Source organism: Diospyros lotus, chromosome 6, assembly GCF_014633365.1.
Source record: "Diospyros lotus cultivar Yz01 chromosome 6, ASM1463336v1, whole genome shotgun sequence".
In the NCBI taxonomy this organism is placed as follows: Eukaryota; Viridiplantae; Streptophyta; class Magnoliopsida; order Ericales; family Ebenaceae; genus Diospyros; species Diospyros lotus.
Genome location: NC_068343.1, coordinates 16957876 through 16978160, shown reverse-complemented (window position 1 = coordinate 16978160; position 20285 = coordinate 16957876). Strand labels below are relative to the sequence as shown.

The 20285-nt window shown below is 38.5% G+C and overlaps 1 protein-coding gene across 1 annotated transcript in view; it reads left to right on the top strand.

The window, feature by feature from the left end:
- The first annotated feature begins 600 nt into the window (after nucleotides 1–600).
- The window catches only part of LOC127803300 (ATP-dependent RNA helicase DEAH11, chloroplastic-like), a 37019-nt gene continuing 17334 nt past the window's right edge, over nucleotides 601–20285 (top strand). The window contains exon 1 of the mRNA XM_052339425.1: nucleotides 601–1618. Coding sequence (XP_052195385.1) covers nucleotides 752–1618 — 867 coding nt within the window. The 5' untranslated portion in view covers nucleotides 601–751. The remainder of the gene's footprint in view (nucleotides 1619–20285) is intronic.

Genomic DNA, 20285 nt, shown 5'->3' with positions numbered 1-20285 from the left:
TGGCTCCTTAGTTTAGTTCCTGTGTGCTTCTGTTATTAGATTCTGGTTTGCTTGTGCCTACAGTACAGATGCTTTTAGGTGTTGACTTAAGGTCTCCTTAGTACATCCCTTGTTTACAATAAACCAACAATTAAATGTTACATTTTATTTAACAAAATACTTTTTGTAAAACTTTTAACAAAATGTTTCATTTATATCTATTTTCACAACACAATTGAAATTGGGCACGTGTGATTTATGCGTTAAGATTATTATTATTTTTTGGATTTTATTGCATATATAAGGACAAATTTGACAATAAATTTTTCTTTTTATGTCATGTGGTCATGCAAAATTACGTGGTGATTTTATTTTTTGGATTTATTTTTTGAACTTATAAATTCTTGGGATTAAGAGATTTATAAGATATTAAAATTGGATCAAATAAAAAATAAATTGACTATTTTTTTTATTAATTTTGCTAATAAAAATTGACCGACTTTGTCTTTGCTTCGCATGTAAGTTTAACGTAAAAGAGGGACGATCGTCCCAAAGTATAAAGTCCTGGTCTAATCTGATCAGACGCCCGCTTCATTTTCCTAAATACAGCCCCCACTCTCTTTCTCTCTCTCTCTCTCTCTATCTCTCTGTATATACATGAAATACGTCTCTCTCGTGCTTTGTGCTTTGCGCTTTGTGCTTTGCCTGTTTTAATCTTACTAGTGTCTCTCACTGATCTCTAGGGTTTTGGAATTTTTTGGAACAGTGAACGATGAACAGAGCCCCTCCGGCGGCCTCCGGCGGCCGTGGCGGGCGTCCACCGCAAAGAGGCGTTATTCAGGCGAATTCCATGTCATACCAGGTGCGGAAGCCCCAGTTCGGTGGGGACTATCGCGGCGATCGACCTAAGGGTTCCTACCACCTGCAACGCTTCAATTTCACTCTCGACCTTCGGTCGCCCGGTGGGAGTTTCAGCAGGGAGGAGGTTGAGGATTTGGTTGCCGGAAGTAAGGTCAAGCCTGATAATGTCGACATTCATTCCTCCGGTTCTGTCGCTGCGAGGTTGTGCTTCCAGCAGTGGAGTGACGCGTTTGAAGCGACGGTGTATTTTTGGGAAGTTCGACTCAACGGCGGTCATTTATTCAAGCCGGTGCTCGTGCCTAGCATTTCCTGCGATATGGGCAAGCTAAGGGACCGTATAAGAACTCTATTTGTGGAGCTTGTCAAGCAGTTGATGGAAGGGGATTTGGTACAGCAGTGGGAGAAGAAGCGTGGGGTTTTGATGGACGAGATTGCCGGCGTTGCCTCTGCGCATAGAAAGCGTCACGGGGTTCGGCAGCTTCTGCTGAATGTTTTTGAGGAGATTTCAAAAAAGAAGGCAGCTTTAGAGTCCGAGAAACATCTGATAGAGAGGAGGATCGCAGAATTTAAATTTTCTATGCAGTGTATCCTTAACTATCTTGGTGTGGCACCGTCGGTCGAATGCAGTGATGAGGAGTTGGAGGTGTTTAAGTTCAGCAGACACTTTGAATGGGTCCGGCTTCATTGTCTGATCAGGAGGGAGTGCAGGCGGTTGGAGGATGGCTTGCCAATTTATGCCTTTCGCCGGGAAATACTTCGACAAATCTATAGCCAACAGGTCACTTTCTTTTTGCCTGGTTCTCGGTTAAATGTCATACAGTTCTATTGTTCTTGTTATTTAGTTGAATAACTGCTTTGATGTCTAGGAGGAGGCTGGAATTCGTTTCTAAAATTTAGTTATCTGACTATTTCTGCTACAAGAACGTAAAAAATTACTCATGAAAAAATGAATATAGTGTTTGGACACGTGGATGAATAGAAGAACAACTTAACCAAAAAAAAAAAAAAAAAGGAATGGAAGAGCAATTTTCTTGGCTTTATATTCATGGAACAGAATCACATCAATTTTCATTCTTGAAAAGTTTCAGCTCTTCTCTAGGTTTTGGGTGGCATTAGGCAAACTTGCTATACTTTCTGCTTGAATGTATATGTCCACTTTGAAGCTGCTTTCGGTAAAGCCTACATGCTCAAAATTTACATTTATCATCTTTATAGTCCTCATTGTTTGGTGGCGCTAAAGTGCTTTACTTAATGATTTATCTAAGCCCCATCACCAATGCTGGTGCCAAACAGCCCAAGAATTTCGATGCAGGAGGCTTTCCTAATCGAGTGTCTTTCCTGACTTCAGTTTGTTTACATGGCCCACATAGAGCATCTCCCTGCATAAGTGGGTTTTTAATTGGTGAGTTTTAGTCCCCATTCCCGCCTCAACTCCTGGCCATCCTTATGTGCCCTTTTTTCTTCGTTCAAAATCTTCAGATCCCTATGCTCTGAAGGCTTGGTCATCTAGTGGCGTGTTCCTTTTTCCTACATTTCATCCTCCCTCTATCTGACAGGTAGAACTTAACTAGAATTTTTGTAATTAAGTAGTTGAGTTACCTAGGATTACATGTTGAATGAATTTTCTTTGATCATGGTAAGGGTTTTTCACATTGAATTATTTTCAGAAGATACTACTAATTTGATAAAGTCCTCCTCCAACTGCTAATCCATGTTTATAAAGACATGTTACTGGTTGGAAGACTAGAAAACATATTTTTGAATCTCTAATTTGCAAATCCTCCTGATGCAGGAGCATACTCTTTTGATTTTTTTTGTGTTTCTAATTTTGTTATTTGCTTAGCTTATGGTTAGTGTTTATAATGTTAGCTTTTATTAGTAGTTATGTGACTAGCATGTGTTTTTAGATATAGATGGATGGGTGATATTAGAAGAGTCAATTAGAAGAGATGAGTTATTGAGAAGGCTAAAATGTTGGCTGAGACAGGATATAAATGTTAGGGAGGGACCATAAAAAAATAGAATGGAGATTATTATCAATAATACTTTAAAGGATGAGGCGGAGATGTAAAGAGGTTGGAAGATTATGATATTGAGTTTAAGTTATTCCAGGAGAAGATACTTTGAATATTATTTATTATGTCACTTATGTGCACCACAGGTGTGACCCACTTCTCTATCTCTCTTTTTTCTCTCCTCCCTATTTTTCTCTCTTCTGCATCTTTGGCTGAAATCTTGTGTTTCTGGAGCTTTGTCTTCCATGGAGGACATTTTTGCTTGCAACACCCCCCTTTTGTGTTACCACGACGTGATAATGCATCAGAGCCTGGAACCATTTTATCCCAACAATTGATCAAATCAATCAATCAATCAAGCAAAATAAATTCTCAATCTGGCCTTAATTAGTCCATCAAAATCAACTGTCTATTTGATTCCCTTTTGTAAACATGGATGTAGTCATCTGTATAGTTACTACCTCAGCTCCAAGTCAAGTATGACATAAGAATTGATTGTTTTAAGGAGTGGCACATTATGGCCATACATGCCTTGATTTTCCCAAGAAACAAATGGACCCACATTTGCAATGCCTGAAGATTGATCTGAATTTATATAAAAAAAAAGTAAAACAGTTCAAAGCAAATGGAAGAAAGAAGACCTAAGATGCATGTGGATTGAAAGAGGCCATGAACACGTGAGAGTATCAGGCTAAAAGCAAGGCATTTGCAGGGGCTAACAGAAGAGAAAGAGTCAGTAGAAGAGAGGTTGGTGATGGCTGAACCTTTGGCCATTGCCGAGAGAGAGAGAGAGGACATGTTTCCATTGGTTTGCCATTGCCAAACCACCAGTGTGAGAAGGAGAAGAGATAGAAGAGGCAGAGAGAGAGAGAGGGAGGAGGTTGTTTTAAAATAGAGGAAAAATGGTCAATTTTGGTGATTTCTTAATGATGAAAGAGGTCTGTGCCATTTGTGAAAACAGAGGGGTGGTCAGTGCCTTTTCGCCAAATCTCATGGATGCCATGTGGAATTTACCCTTAATATTATTAGCTCAATAGTAGTCATGTGACTTGTGTGTAAAATTAAATATAGATGAATGGCTAAGATTGGAAAGATTCATTTATGATAAACAGCTAGAATTTATTAATGCTGTAACCCTTGTATAAATAGTCTTTTGAAACACTCTGTAGGCAGCTGTTTTTACTCTAATTCAACTTTTGAGGTTTTCTGAAACCCTAATTTTCAAATCAATGTTCCTGCTTTAATTTTACAAGGTTCAAGCCCTAATTATACTCTTTTTTCCCTATTCTTCATCTCTTACTACATCATTTTTTCTCTAAAACATTCCATAAGACTTCTATGGGCACTTTGTTATAGACTTTTTCCAACTTTATAAATAACATTTGCAAATATTTTTGTTTGTATCTAGACCTTCATTTCATTATTACTCCGCCAGGGGATGTTATCTACTGCCGGTCCCAAGCCTGGATAAAGGAGGAGGGTTGCGTTAGGTAGCCGACAACCAGCGTAAAACCTAGTCGGATCCAAATATGAATTCTAGACAAACTATCTGTTGGGGCGTAATCCACGTAGAAATCTAAAATTCATGTAGCCGACCCTACATAGTGGGATAAAGACTGGATATGTTGTTATCTAGACCTTCTCATTAGGCGTTTCAATGAGTTGATAGCTTTCATTGTTGACCTACCAGAAATAAAATGAAATTGGTTTTTGGTAATCTTGGTCTCTTTTTAACCTTTTGCTCAATTACCCTCTTCCCAAGTTTCATACTATAGCTTATTCGTTTGATCCTCCGGTATAAATAGGTAATGAAGTGCTTTTCCTCCACTTGTCTAACATTCTTGCTAATCTAAGGATAACATTAGATAATTTCATTAATAAAAAAAATTCCTTCTTCCATTTATTTCCTTGTTTCTATTTATTATGAACAAATTTGAACAATCTGAGTGAATAGGAGGATTGTCTCAAGTATTTGGAGGCTAAACGAAAAATATGTTTCCTTGGCTTGTATTGAACTTTGAGATGAAATATATACACAAGCTAACCTAAAATATCTCCTAAAATACAAGGATAAAATACAAACAAATTCAAACTACACTCAAATATTACAGATAAATCAAAAACTTTGAATTTGGTTAACTGATCTCTTCCACTCTTTTTTGGAATTGCTTTATCACTTCTTCCACTTATCTTTTTAGTTTGTAATTTTCTTATCTTTTTTTCCACAACAACCTTGTCACTTCAAGCAGCTGTCTACTTCATTTGGCAAGAGCACAATAGCCGCTGCTTTCGTGACAATGAGCTCTCCCCTTTTTAGCTTACTTCTCAGATCCAAACCTTAGTTTGGTCCAGGTTAGCTTCGATGTGCTTCCCTCGTACTTTGCAAGGTTTAGCATTTGTCCATTTTTGGTGCCTTCCACCTTCTTGCTTGCTTTAGTTCTTCTTCCATCTCTGCCATGATGTTTCTTTAGATGCTTCTAATCATGTGGTGTGTGAGTTTGTTTTCTTGGCAGGTCCTTCGGTTGGGCTATCCCTCGGGTCATAGATTTCTTGTGCGCATGCGAGTTTGTTATAGAATTTTGTGCTGGTTTCAAGGGCCTACGTTATTTTGTTGGAGGCCTCTGCTTGTGAAGGATTCCCATATGACTGCTTTGTTTTTCTCTGTTTCGTTTTGCCTCGCCTGTTTGAGGCATTTATGTTATAGCATTGCTGGCCCCATTATTTCCTGGTTTGCTATGTTTTCTCGGTTCATGTAGTTTTCATGTTTGTAGGGCATGCCCTTGTTTTTTCTTGTATGCGCTTTCCCGTCCATGTTAGAAATAATTTTAACTTATTCTTTCTTATTTATCTTTTTCAACACTCCCCCTCAAGTTGGTGAATAGATATCCATCATTCCCAGCTTGCTTTTGATTGACGCAAATCCTTGTCTTGGCATAGCCTTTGTAAGAATATTTGCCTCTTGAGACTTAGTAGGGATATAGGAAAGACTTATACCTCCATTTTCGATTTCGATCAATCCTTGCATGTTTCATTCGGTCATGTTGCATCAGATTATTCACAATGCTTATTGTTGACTTGCTGTCACTATACAACTTTATTGGAGAGGATATATGTATGTTTAGATCCTTCATTAGTTTCTTCAACCAAATAACCTCACATATACTTTGAGCAATGGCTTGATACTCTATTTTTGCACTGTTACGAGCCACCACAGTTTGTTTCTTCCTTCTCCATGTAACTAGGTTATCCCATAATTTTGTGCAATAACTTGATGTAGACTTGCCATCCTTAACAGAACCAACCCAATCTGCATTTACATATTCCATAATTCCTTTGTCTTCACTCTTTTTAAATAATAACCCCTTCCCTGGTGTTCCCTTGAGATACCTGAGGATGTGACATGCAACATCAATGTGTTTTTTAGTGGGAGAATGCATTAATTGGCTTACCACACTCACAACATATGCAATGTCAGGACGAGTGAGGGATAGGTAAACGTTGATATCTTCCTCTGCGCACTTGATGTTCACTTTTGTTTTCTTCTTTATACTTCCAGTTTGGTTCTAATGGGGTGCAGGTAGGTTTATAGCCAAGTTTACCCGTTTCCTTCAACAAATGTAGAGTGTATTTCTTTTGGGAAATGAAAATACCCTCTTTACTTCTAGCCACCTTCGTTCCTAGCAAATATCACAACTTACCTAAGTCTTTCACTTCAAACATATTCCTGAGCTGCTTCTTGAAGTTCTCTACTTCTTGATTATTATCCCATGTGATGATAATATCTTTCACATAAACAATTAGGATTGTCCTTTTTTCATCTATTACGTGCTTTGCAAACAAGGTATGGTCAGCTTACCTTTGCTTATACCTAAGCTGATTTAAAGTAACACTAAACCTTTTGAACCATGCTCTAGTGGACTATTTAAGGCCATATAGGGATTTCTTTAGCTTATATACCTTTCCTTTTCTATCATTTGTCTCAAAACCAGGAGGTATTTTCATGTAGATCTCTTTTTCTAGCTCACTGTTCAAGAAATCATTCTTTATGTCTAGTTAGTGCAATTCCCAGTCTAAATTAGCTTCAAGTGAAAGTAAGACTGTTATAGAGTTTAACTTAGCAATCGAAGCAAAGGTCTCCCTATAGTCCACTTCTTGAGTTTGTGTGAAGTTTTGGGCTAGTCTAGCTTTGTACTTGTCATCAAGGCTGCCATCTGACTTGTATTTAACTGTAATCACCCACTTGCTGCCAATAGTCTTCTAAAAATCAGCCTAGGCGGCTGTCGCGAATTTGGCCTAGTTGCCCCCCCTAGGTGCCTGCCCAATTAATCGGCCAGCAGCGGCGCCATAGATGTTAAAGGCGTGCCTAGGCGTAAGGCACCAGTTTGACGCCTCGCCTGGGTTGAGGTGAGGCATTTTCCAGGAGGCGCGCGCGTTGCACAACGAGGCATCGAGGCATGAGGCGCGCCTTTAATGTCTATTGCATAGATGTTAATTTTTTGCCTTTAAAAAGCTACCAACTCTCTCTTTTTAATCCTCTCTCTTCTATCTCTGTAAACCAGCTACTGTCCACTGCCCCTACCATCTTGTCTAATTTCTTCTTCTCCTTCTTCTTCCTTGTTCTTCTTATTCTTCCAGGATTTGATTTCTTCCCCTTTCTTTTCTTTGTTCCAATGTTGCGACGTCTATTGCCGCTACTGTCATTCACCTTCATTGTGACTTGCTGCCACTGTGACACCCAAAACTTAATAACATGCTTAATATTAATAATATTCATATGAACTCCAAGGTTTAGCGCAGAAAAATAAGACTTGGCGCTTTCATAAACTTGTATAAGCTTTAAAGGCATATGATAAAGCAATAGTGTACATATAACATAAGAGTTCAATACTGAGAATCTTTCTAAAACAAAAGAGAGAAAACAATATTCTAAATTCTTGAAAATTCCTTTTAACGAGCCACCATGCTCCATGTGCACGTCCACGACCCAATCTCCTCATTCATGATCACTTGGGGGGGGGGGGAACTTAAGGGTGAGATTACTCGAATCTCATTAAGTACAAGAGAACCATCAGGCGTATTTAAACAAAACATGACATGACATGACATGAACTTGAAACATAAACGTATAACATAAGGGGACACGATAAGTTCTACCAACTTATAGGGGTAAAAATCTTCGTGTGTAGGACTACTAAACCCCGGTCCCGTAACTTGCTTGAGAACATGAAACTTGCTTGAAACATAACATGAGGGTATAAACATGATTAATGAGCGTGCTTAAACATCGTAGATAGTTCATAGTGTACTTACCTTCAAACTTGGCTAGACGAGAAAGTAGATTTTAATGTTTTCTCTCTTAACAAAACCCTTGCACCTTGTTGTTTAGGTTGCAACAATGAAGAAAGTTGGAGGAGTATATGGAAGGGAGAAGGGTATTTAGTTCAAATTCACCAATGGCCTATCCATAAACTTTTTTGGCCAATCACGTGTCGCCACCTCAGGGGATCATTATGAGACCTTATCTGCCATCTCAAGGGTCATTATGCATCATCATGAGGCCTTAACTTAACTTCCAAGTAATCCAATGGTTGTTTGCCACGTGTCCTTAAGGATAAGATTTTGGAGACTTAGAGGCTAAGCAAACTTCTATAGTCAATCACGTGTTGCCACCTTGTGACGTCATCATGAGCTTTTATCCTTATCTCTAAAGTCATCATGAGTGCTTGCCACATGTCCCTAACTTGTAGACTAAGCAAACTTGGAGGTTAAACAAACTTAGACTTCAATCCAAAGTTGAATTGAAATATAAACTCACATATGCACCTTTTCAGCCATTTATACCTTTGCCCTGCCATCTCATGGTTTAATTTGTGTCTCATCATGACTTTTAATTGTTAGCTACCCAGTTCGTTACCCTAATGACCCAGTTACGAAGTTCCAAGAATTGCACTTTGGCCCCAAATTTTCAGTTAATTGCACTTAGACCCTTTTCAACTTGGTCTCCGGTTAATTTTTAATTGCATTTTAGTCCATGGAGAAATGATTAATTACGCTAATACCCCTAATTTTTTGGTAAATTATACTTTTACCCGAACCTCAATAATTATGATTTTTCCCCTGGTTCAAACATTGAACTTTTGCCTCAAAACTTCCACAATCCCTTGAAATGTCCTATTTTCTCAAGTATTTGAATATAATAATCTTGGGTATTACATCATATTTGAGTCTAAAAATATCAGGTATTGCAACCACCACCACCACCAGTTCTTCTTCTGATTTGAACCTAGAAGATCTGGCTTTTGGCAATGAAATTAGATTTGGATTTTATCTTCTGCTTCTAATTTTTCTAGTGGCAATGAAATTAGATGGACCCACCAGATCACTGGGATGAGATGAATCCAGTGATCTGCTGGGTTGATTGCACAGGTGATTCAACACCCCAGCAAATTGGAGTGTGGAATCATCCACAACACACCCGGTCTCCGAAGCCATCAATGAAGCTTTTTTTTAAAAAAGAATTTATATAGACATAATATATTTATGTTTGTATATTATATATAGTATTTTTACAATGTTTGAGACTTTGAATTTGAACTTTGATGATGTTTCTAGTTTAGAATTTGCATGATGAATGAATCAACTTTGATGTTGGTTTAGAATTTGAAAATGATGAATCATGAATGATATGCATATGTTATTATTGATAATTTGATAGTTATTTATGATTTTACAAGATTTTGAATTTTTTTTTAAAAGGCGCGCCTTGCTTCGCAAAGGCGCACCTAGGGGTGTGCAATCGGTTATAACCGAACTAAACAGACCAAAAATTATGAACCGAATCGAATCGAACCATATGCAATAATTGAACCGAACCGACCGACTAACCCCAACAAACCGAACTAATCGAAACCTAAACCGTGCTAACCAAACCGAACTGAAAATTGAACTGGAACATAAAATAACCAAGAGATCGGCCTTGCTGTTGCTGTCGGCCACCTAGTCGACCGGTGATTCCAATGATCGGAACTAATCATCAGATTCCCTCAACCATGGTGACCCACATACCCAAAAATTAAAAGGATCTAATGGTTGGATTTTAGTAGATTTAGGTTTCAAACTTTCAATGTAAAAGAGAAGTAATCGGAAAACTTACCAAAAAACCATCGGCGTCGTCTTCGTCTTCTTCTTCGCCATCGGCGACGACAACGGATGGTGGAGGGAGAGAGAAGAGATGAAGATGAAGAGCCTTCGGCTAGTGCGGTAGTGCCTGATCTATAAAGCATCGAAGAGCCTTCGTCTTCGCCATCGCCATCGAAGAGCTTTCGTCTTCGCCATTGCCAAATTTGTGAAGACTCGAACTCGAAGAAAAGAGAAGATGAAATGGCGAGATGCAAGAGAGAGATGGAGAGAGAGAGAGAAAAGAACTAAGAGAAGTATAGAGGCCCATGGGGTGTTCCGTGTGAGGGGGGGTGGCTAGTTCAGTTCGCCGGGGGGGGGGGGGGGGTTGGCCGGTTCGGTTGGGTATTTGCTACACATATGATTCGATTCGGTTTTTTGAGTATTTTTATCAAAATAACCGAACCAAACTGCTCTTTTTGAAAAATCGAACTGAGCCGACTGAACTTTTTGGTTCGATTCGGTTAGTTCGGTTTAATCAAATTTTTGCTCACCCCTAGGCACGCCTCAGGCTCTAGGGTCCTTTGTGCCTCGATGCGCTTATCGCATTTCAGAACTATGGGTGGCGCTTATACGGCCCAGACGGCTCCTAGTCGCCAAGGACGCCTAATTTTTGACTATAAATTTTAGCCGTTTTAGGGCTTAATTTTTGGCTATAAATTTTAGCCGTTTTAGGTTTTATTCATTTCTGAAACCCCTCATCTCTCAGCCGTCTCCCCTTCTTATCTCTTAGTCGTCTCCCCTTTCTCTAGCCCAAGGCCGCTGTTGCTTGAACGTCGTCACCTCAATGCCTCCAGTACCTCATCGTTGCCGCCAGCTCAATCGCAACCTCCTCACCGCCTCTATGCCATTGCCACCATCAAGCTCCATCCTCGCCGACTCAATGTCATTGTTGCCGCCACCAAGCTCCATTTCTGCTGCCGGTACCTCTTGTAACCCCCCCCCCCCCCCCCTCTAGTTATTGGGTGTTTGTGTTTTTACTTTATTTTTTTTCTATTTATATATTAGATATATATAGGTTTGTTATGCATATTTATACATTTTACTTGGTAAAAATTTACATCTAATTTTAATTTTTAATTAGGGTTCAAATTCTATTCATATTGCATATAAGATGATAGATGGATGGATGAATATGCCATTCACCAGTTGCATTCACCATGTTTGGAATTAAAGAACAAACTACAAGGAATATAGCAACACCTATAGCTATCCTACAAGCATTGGCCTTCAATATTTTACAGCAATTTAATCTAGGTATTTAGTTTATCTTTGAAAAAAAACAAAAAACTATGAAGTTTTGATGAAATATGGAATTTGAGAAATTTCAAGGAGAACATAGGGTTGTTATCAAATATGTTATTTTGCATTGAGTTAAGCGAGGTTATATATATATATATATATAGGTTTTTGTTGCAAGCTTCTTCGATTTAATTAAAAATGTTGGATGGGACTAAGAGTATGGGAGCATCGTCCGATGCACCTTCAGTTCTTAAAACAAAGTCAAATGATGTTGGATGGGAGTATGAAATGTTAATTGATCCGAAGAATATGGATAAAGTTAAATGCAAGTTATGTGATAAAGTTATGTCTGGAGGAGTTTGCAGAGTAAAAGAAAACATCGGCCACATTTTCGGATGATAAAGCCAAATGCAAGAATGCTATTGCTGAGGCAAAAAGTAGGAAGAAGAATAAGAAAGAGGAAGATTTGATGAGATCTTTTGTTAATATTTTTGAAAAGGGGGAAGAAGATGATGAAGATGAATTGCAAGAGTTAAGGAGCAAAAAAATGCCCCGTACTCTTGGCCCTATGGATAGGTTTGCAAGATCCATCAGCCTCGGAGAAAGTGCGGTGTCGGTAATGATGCAAAGATAGCAAAATATCAACAAAACACTCTTTAAAGAGAGAACACAGACTGTTCGTGAATATTGTGCTAGATGGGTGTGCGAAGCTGGTATACTTTTCAATGCTATTGATAATGATAGCTTCAAATTGTTTGTTGAGGTGGTTGGTCAATTTGGGTGGGGCTTCAAACCTCCCAATTAATACCAGTGGAAGGAATCATTATTAAAGGGAGAAGTTGACAAAACAAAAGAGTTACTGAAGAAGTGTGAAGAAGAGTGGGCACAAAAATTAGTGCTCCATTATGACAAATGCTTGGACAAACAGAAAAAGGAGCATCATGAACCTATGTGTTAATTCTAACGTGGGTACTATTTTTCTTTCTTCAAGAGAGTCATCAAATGAAGCACATACAAGTGAACTTATCTTTGAGTATGTGGACAAGTGCATTGAGCAAGTTGGGCCACAAAATGTCGTCCAAGTAGTAATTGACAATGCTGCCAACAATATGGGAGCGACCAAATTATTGAAGCTGAAGATGCCAAATATGTTTTGGACATCATGTGCTACTCACACCATAAATTTGATGCTTGAAAGTATTGGAAATTGCCGAGGTATAAGAAAGTCATTGATCAGGTCAAGAGTTTGACAATCTTCATTTTTGCACACCATAAGACCTTGTTCTTAATGAGGTCATTTACAAAAAAAAGGGATATAGTGAGATTGAGAGTCACTAGATTTGCTTCTTCTTTCCTTACTCTGTAGAGTTTGATGGAGAAAAAGGCTCAAATGAGGACAATGTTTACTAGCTCTGAATGGGACGAGTGCAAATGGTCAAAGACTGTTAAAGGGAAAGTAGCCTATGCTACAATGATGAGCATTGCTTTCTGGAATGGTATGACTTTATGCCTTAAGGTTTTTCCACCTTTGGTGAAAGTGCTTCGAATTGTTGATGCAGATAGAAAGCCTTCTATGGGCTTTTTATATGGAGAGATCAAGCAGGCAAAGAAAGATATTAAAGAGGCCCTAAATAATCTTGAGAAGAACTATCAACCTATTATGGAGATTATTGAAGCAAGAGTGAAAAATTGGCTAAGAAAATATATCTTGATAATGAAGTGATGAATGGGTTTTTTTAACTGTGTGGAGATGTTTAACATGATATGATCATTGTGAATTGCAAGGTCATGTTATAAATGTTGAGTTGCCAAAGTAAACATCAAGAGCGAGCTTTTGAAAAATTTTGGGCAGCTTAGGGGTGTGCAAAAAATGATAGACAATTATGATTCAGATATAAAATTCCTTTAATCATTTTCTTAGTTTCTATTGTGTTACTTGTGTATTAGTGTGTAAATTTGTTTTATATGACCTATGTAGTTATGTGGTGGATGACATGCAACTCAGACTCCAAACTTGCAACAAATGGCGATAAGGATCCTCTTGTTAACTAGTAGTTCATCTAGTTGTGAAAGAAATTGGAGCGCTTTTGAAGGGATTATTGTATATTTTAAAATGTTTTTATTTTAATTTCATTATCCCTATGAAAGTATGAATTATATTTCTTTAATATCAATTAGTTATCTATCATTTAAATTGATATTGCTTTTATAAAATTTATGTAGATATATACGAAAAAAAGAAATAGATTGGACGTGCATCGATTGAACAATCTAGTCTTTGTCCAATTTAATGCGAAACTAATGAACAAGAAAAAAAGGGAGAGGGAAATGGAATGTTGATGTGTTACTTGCCAGTGATGCCAACAATGCACGAGGATGGATTGTTGATGGAGGAGATGATGGAGAAGTTGAGTCTGGTACGGGGCTCACTTGGGAAGTGGTTGGTGAAGCATCCAGAGTAGACGGGATGATGCTTCAACCTCGAAGAAGTTCTAGGATGAGAGAGTTTCATGAAGATGATTTTCAATCAGAAGAAGAAGATTAATAATAAATCAATGAATTTGATTTTGAGTCCGATGAAGATTGTGTGTTGGAAGAATATGGAGAGGAAAAAGTTCAGTCTGATAGTTGTTAGTTAGATTCTTCGGATATGGTTTATGTTGTATTATTGTTGCTTTTGCCTTCTTGAACCTAACACTGATTCCGTTATGCTTTATGTTGCATTATTGTTGCTTCGGATAGTTATTGTTGCTTTTGTATTATTTTTCAGATATGGTTTTTTTTTCTTAGGCTTAATTTCATTATTCACTTGTCTTTCCAACTTTGATTTACTTAAAAATAGCATCAAATTACATCAAAAAGTTGAAAAAAAAAAAAAAAACAAATTTCCTAGGCCCCAGCCTGGCGCCTGAGTAGTACCTAGTGTGTTTTACAACACTGGCTGCCAACTGCCTTCTTGTTATTAGGTAATCTTACAATATTCCAAGTACCATTCTTTTCTATTGCCTATATCTCATCCATAACTGCTGCCTTCCACTATGAATCCTGTAGAGCACTATATATATCTCTAGGAATCTCAATTCCATCAATACTACCGGTGAAAGCTTTGAAATGTGGAGATAAGTTTGAGTATATCAAATGGTTAGAAATAGGATATTTAGCACATGATAGGGGAAAGAGAAGGATGATAATTATGCACAAAAGTAGTGCGCCCAAAGATCCTTGGGGAAAGAGAATTAAGGATCCTCGTATGATTAGGATAGAATTCAAGGAAGGCACTTAAGGGAGTTTTGAATGCAAGAACCTTGGAGGGAAGTCGATTAATGAGATATGAGGCTGTGAGTATGGCTTCTCCCCAATAGGAATTAGGAACTAAACTGGTAAACATGATAGACTGAGCGGTCTCAAAAAGGTGGTGATTTTTTCTTTTTGCCACCCCATCCTGTTGAGGATTGTAATGACATGAACTTTGATGAATGATTCCTTGCTCAACTAGATAATGGTTGAATTCATTTGAGAAATATTTTCGGCCATTATCTGAATGGAGAACATGGATGGAGGATTGAAACACATTGCACACCATCTGATGAAACCTTTTGAAGATAGCACCAGCTTTAGATTTGTCTTTCATTAGGAAAACCCAATAAACCCTTGTATGGTCATCCATGAAGGTGATAAACTGACGAGTATTAGTTAGGTTAGGAATTCTTGTTGGTCCCCAAATGTCACTATAAACCAAGTAAAACGGTTTGGAGGGTTTATGGGAATGAACAGGATGGGGTATTCTAGTTTGTTTTGAAAGAGTACATTGCTCACAATGAAAGGGAAGTCTCTCTTCATTGATGAAAAGATGAGGATACAATACTTTAAGGTAGCTGAAACTAGGATGCCCTAAATGTTTTTGCTATAAGAATCTGGAACGACAGAAAAAAAGGACTGATTATGTAACCTAGATCCAAGGAAATGACAAGATTTTGAAATATAATAATGACCATTCTTTTCCTTATCATTGCCAATTGTCTTCCCTGAAGATAGGTCTTGAAATTCACAATGAGATGGGAAGAAAGGCACCTTACAATTCATGTCTCTAGTTAGCTTACTCATGAATAATAAATTGCATTTCAAATTTGGCACATATAAGACATATTTTAGAGTTAAGCTTGCCAAATATATTGATCCTTTTCCTTGAGCCAAAGAAATTGTTCCATTAGCCATGGAGATTGTTATATCCCGATCGCATGTTTCATAAGTTGATAAGGCCTCAAGTAAACCTGTCATCTGGTTTGAGGCACTTGTATCTATAATCCAAAAATCTGTAATAAGTCTATGAGAAAGTAAGGATTGCCTAGGTATACCTTGTTTAGCTAGGAATGCTGCTGGTTTAGGATTTTATGTAGAATAAGAGGGTTTTCGTAATCTTGTTTGGTTTAGAATATGCTACAATAATTCCAATTGATCTGTAGATAAAGTCAGATTGGTTGGTTTCTTAGCTTCAGATTCTGCCACATAGGCATATTGAGTTACCCTCCTTTGAATTTTTAGCTTCCAATTTGCTGGTTTACCATGAATCTTCCAACAACTTTCCCTCATATGATATGGTTTGTTACAGTGGTCACACTACTGTTTGTCTCTTTGGGCTTTCCACGAGCTGAGTTAGCAACTTCCATCATTGAGGTAACAAGGGCTGACGTTTGAGGGCTAGCATCATTGTTAGGAAACGCTAATGAATTTAGCATCACTTTCTTTTAGCTTTCCTCTCATCTCACTTCTGTAAAGGCCTCTTGTATAGATGGGAAAGGTTTAGTTCTTCGCAACTTTCCTCTAACTTCATCTAACTCAGTGTTGTGTCCATGGAGAAAGTCAAACACTCACTCATTTTCCAACATCTTCTATTTTATTCCATTTTGGGAACATTCCCAACTGATCTTGTTAAATAAGATAAGTAAGGGGTATAGTGTAATTAACTTAAAATACCTGTTGTATATATATATTTTCTTATATTATACATTTGGTGAAATACATACATTATTTTATTCACATGGTGTTAGAGCCACAACCCTAACCCTAATCCTAATCCCAGTCACCTCCACCGCGGTCGCCGATAGCAAATTTAGCCTTCTCTATAGTTAGACTTCTTTGTAGCTCGGCTAGTCGCCTTCGTTGCCAACGGTTGGCCTCTGCCATCATGACCTCTGTCTCAGCCACCATCGTCGGTCGTCCCCTTGCGGGCAATCGTTGGCCAGCCAGCCGTTGCTGTTGCTTTCCTTGTCTTTGCCTGTCGCCGTTACTGTCGTCATCTACTTCTCGGTCGCTTCTACGCTGTTCGACCATGCCTAATCGTCGATCGACCTTGTTTGGATTTCGCCTTGCTCTGTCGCCTAATCTAGAAATTGACTGATCGTCGCGCCTTCTCCAGTTGCATTCTCCCTCAGCCACTATCGTTGATTTTCCTTGTTGTCGTTGTTGCTTAAATCGTTCGCTAGTTTCAAGTCTCAAGTTCCAAGTTGCTGACCTAGCTTCTCACTCAGATCTGGTCCGACCTACCTGGATCTGCAACCCGCTTTAGATTTGGTCAGCCTAGAGTTGTCCCATTAGGCTAGATCCGATCAGTTTGATTTTTTGCCCAAATTTGCCCCAGATTCGATATTTTTTGGTCTCTCTCATGATACAAGTCTGGCTGTTTCTTTTCGTATCACGTCTTCATCTATAGTACATTCTTCATCCCCAAGCCTCTCTACCACACCCACAACTGTAACCATTCCCTATTTTTCGAGCACACTAGTTATTATCATAGAGAAATTGAATGGGTAAAATTATTCTGCTTGGTCATTAGCGATCAAAATTTGGTTTCTTAGACATGGCCTTGAGGATTATTTATCAAAGACTATCTCATCAAAAACCATCTCAACTATTCCCGAGATAAATCAACCTTTTTGGCAAAAGGTGGATGCACAATTACTAAATTTGCTGTGGCAGACTATTGAGTTAACTTTGATACCTATATTTCGAGCTATTCTTGAGTGTAGTGTTCTATAGACCCGAGCTCATGAGCTATATACGAGTGACATCACTCGTATTTATGATCTGATTGGTGCTTTGTTTAATCTACGATAGATTAATTCAGATATAAACCACCTATTTGGGTAAGCTCAAAGCTTCTATTACTGATTTTAACGAGTTGATGCCCTTTGATATAGATATAAAGAGACATTAAGAGCAATGTGATCAAATGTTTACCGTTCTCTGTCTTTATAGGATTCGACTAGAGCTTGAATCAATTAAGACAGATTCACGATAGTGCCTCTCTACCGCCTTTGACAAAGGTATTTGCCAGGTTACTTAGTGCCTCTTCTATTACTACTGATCGTGGCACATTTGTACTTGGAGATCACTCTGCCCTTGCTACTACTCATATTGATTCGCATCCTAGTCATGGAAGTAATTCAGGTGGACGTGGTGGTGGTGGGTGTCCTTAGCCCCAGTGCGTCTATTGTAATTGTCTTGGTCACACTCGGGAGATTTGCTATCGCTTATATGGTCGCCCACCTCAAGCAACTAGTATTGCTAACATTGTTGTTGGAGCTTTAAAGGGTCAGGCGCCTATCACGTCCAGTGATTCCTCACCAGTGACCATCTCCGAGGGGGAGTATGCTCAGTTCCTTCAGTTTCGGGCAACACAACAAGCCACTTCACCTGTCACATCCCTTGCTCACATTGGTAACCCCATTGCTTGCTTTACCAAGTCATCTTCTCTTGGCCCATGGATCTTTGACTCCGGTGCCATCAATCACATGTTTGGTAATCGTTCTCTTCTATATCATATTCAATCTTGGAAGTCTCTATCTCCTGTTACATTGGTCGATGACTCTAACGCCTTAGTCACGGGTATCGACGCATCATCACCCCTTCCTACTTTACCATTGTTATCTGTTTTACATTTACCATAGTGTCCCTTTAATGTACTTTCTATCAGTCAACTCACTCGTAGTCTTAATTGCTCTGTAACTTTTTTGTTTGATTATGTTTTTGTTCAGGATCAGAGGACTGGATGGATGATTGTCACGGGGCTTGAGTCTCAAAGACACTACTATTTGTCTCACTCTACTTCATCAGTGGGGTGCACGACGACTGCTTCCCCACTACAGGTCCATTGTCGGTTAAGGCACCCATCTTTACCCAATCTCAAGAAGATAGTTCCCAGTCTCTCTGGTCTTTCTTCCTTAGATTGTGAGTCTTATCAACTGGGAAAACATAGTTGTAGTTCTTTCATGAATAGAGTCAATAAACGTGTTAGTTCTTCTTTTTTAGTGGTCTATTCCGATGTATGGGTCCCAGTTGTGTTAGTTCAAAAGAAGTTTTTTGTTATTTTGTAATTTTTATTGATGATTTTTCTCGAACTATATGACTATATTTAATTAAAACTTATTTAGAATTGTTTTTTTTGTCTTCACTACATTTTTTGTTGAAATTAGAACTCAGTTTAATGTGCCTATTCGTGTTCTCCATAGTGGAATGCCCTTGAATATTTGTCCTCACCATTTAAATCCTATATGGCATCCAATGAGATTCTTCACCAAACTTCATGTCCTGGAACCCCACAACAAAATGGGGTGGCTGAATGAAAGAATCGTCATTTAATCGAGACAGCCTGCCTGTTTCTTCTTCATATGCATGCCCGTTTCTTCTTCATATGCATGTTCTGCTTTAATACAGGGATGATGCTGTCTTAACTGCATGTTACTTAATTAACAAAATGCCATCCTCTATCCTTAATGACCAGATTCCTCATTCTGTTTTTTTTTTTTTCCTCGGGTTGACTTATATTCTCTTCCTCGTTTTTTTGGGAGTACTTGCTTTGTTCACCATCTTATCCCAGGTCGTGATAATCTATTTGCTCGTTTCTTAAATGTGTTTTTCTTGATTATTCATGCCTTCAAAAGGGGTATCGTTGCTACTCTCCTCAATTAGCTCGCAATTTTTTTCCGCGGATGTTACTTTCTTTGAGTCATCTCCTTATTTTCTCCTTTCGTTTGAGTTCTCTGAGTCCACGTCTACTAGCTTACCTTTGCTTGTTACTTTTCTGGACCTTTCCTCTTCTCCCCCTCCTCCATCACCTTGCATCTCGCCTCAATCTTTAGGTCTATCAGTGGTTTCCTCAAACTGTGGTCCCATCTGTAGCGCCTATTGTCGCCAGTCCAATGGAGTCGTCCACTGACTCATCCTCTGTGCCCATTGGTTTATCCTTCTCTAGTTTGTCTCCCTCGGTTTTTGATCTTGACTTACCTATTGCTCTTTGTAAAGGTACTTGTCATTGCACTACTCTCCATTCCATTTCTCATTTTGTTAGTTATAATTCTCTGTCCCCTGGATATTTTGCTTTTGTTTATTCTTTATCTTCTGTTTCTCTTCCTAAATTTGTTTTAGAAGCTCTTTCCCATCCCGGGTGGCGGGTTGCTATGGTTGAAGAAATGTCTACCTTACATTCCACTAGGATTTTGTACCTCTTCTCAAGGTTAAGTTTATTGTTAGTTGTCACTGGATTTACATTGTTAAAGTTGGTTCTGACGGCCAGATTGATCGTCTTAAGGCTCGCCTTGTTGCCAAAAGGATACGCTCAAGTTTTTGGTATTGATTATGGCAATACGTTTTCTCCTGTTGCTAAGATCTTATTTGTTCACATTTTCTTGTTCTTTGCTGCTATGTTTCATTGGCCTCTTCATCAACTGGACATCAAAAATGCCTTTTTTTCATGGCAATTTACAGGAAGAGGTGTATATGGAGCAACCTCTTGGCTTTGTTGCTCAGGGGGAGTTTGGGCTGGTGTATTGTCTTCAAATATCCTTATATGGCCTAAACTCCTCGAGCTTGGTTTGGTCGATTCAGTTTAACTGTTATTGAGTTTGGGTTAACTCATAGTGGAGCTCATCATTCTGTTTTTCATCGCTCTTAGTTTGACTCCCACATTCTTCTACTTTCTTCTACTGGTATATGTTGATGATATAGTACTTACAA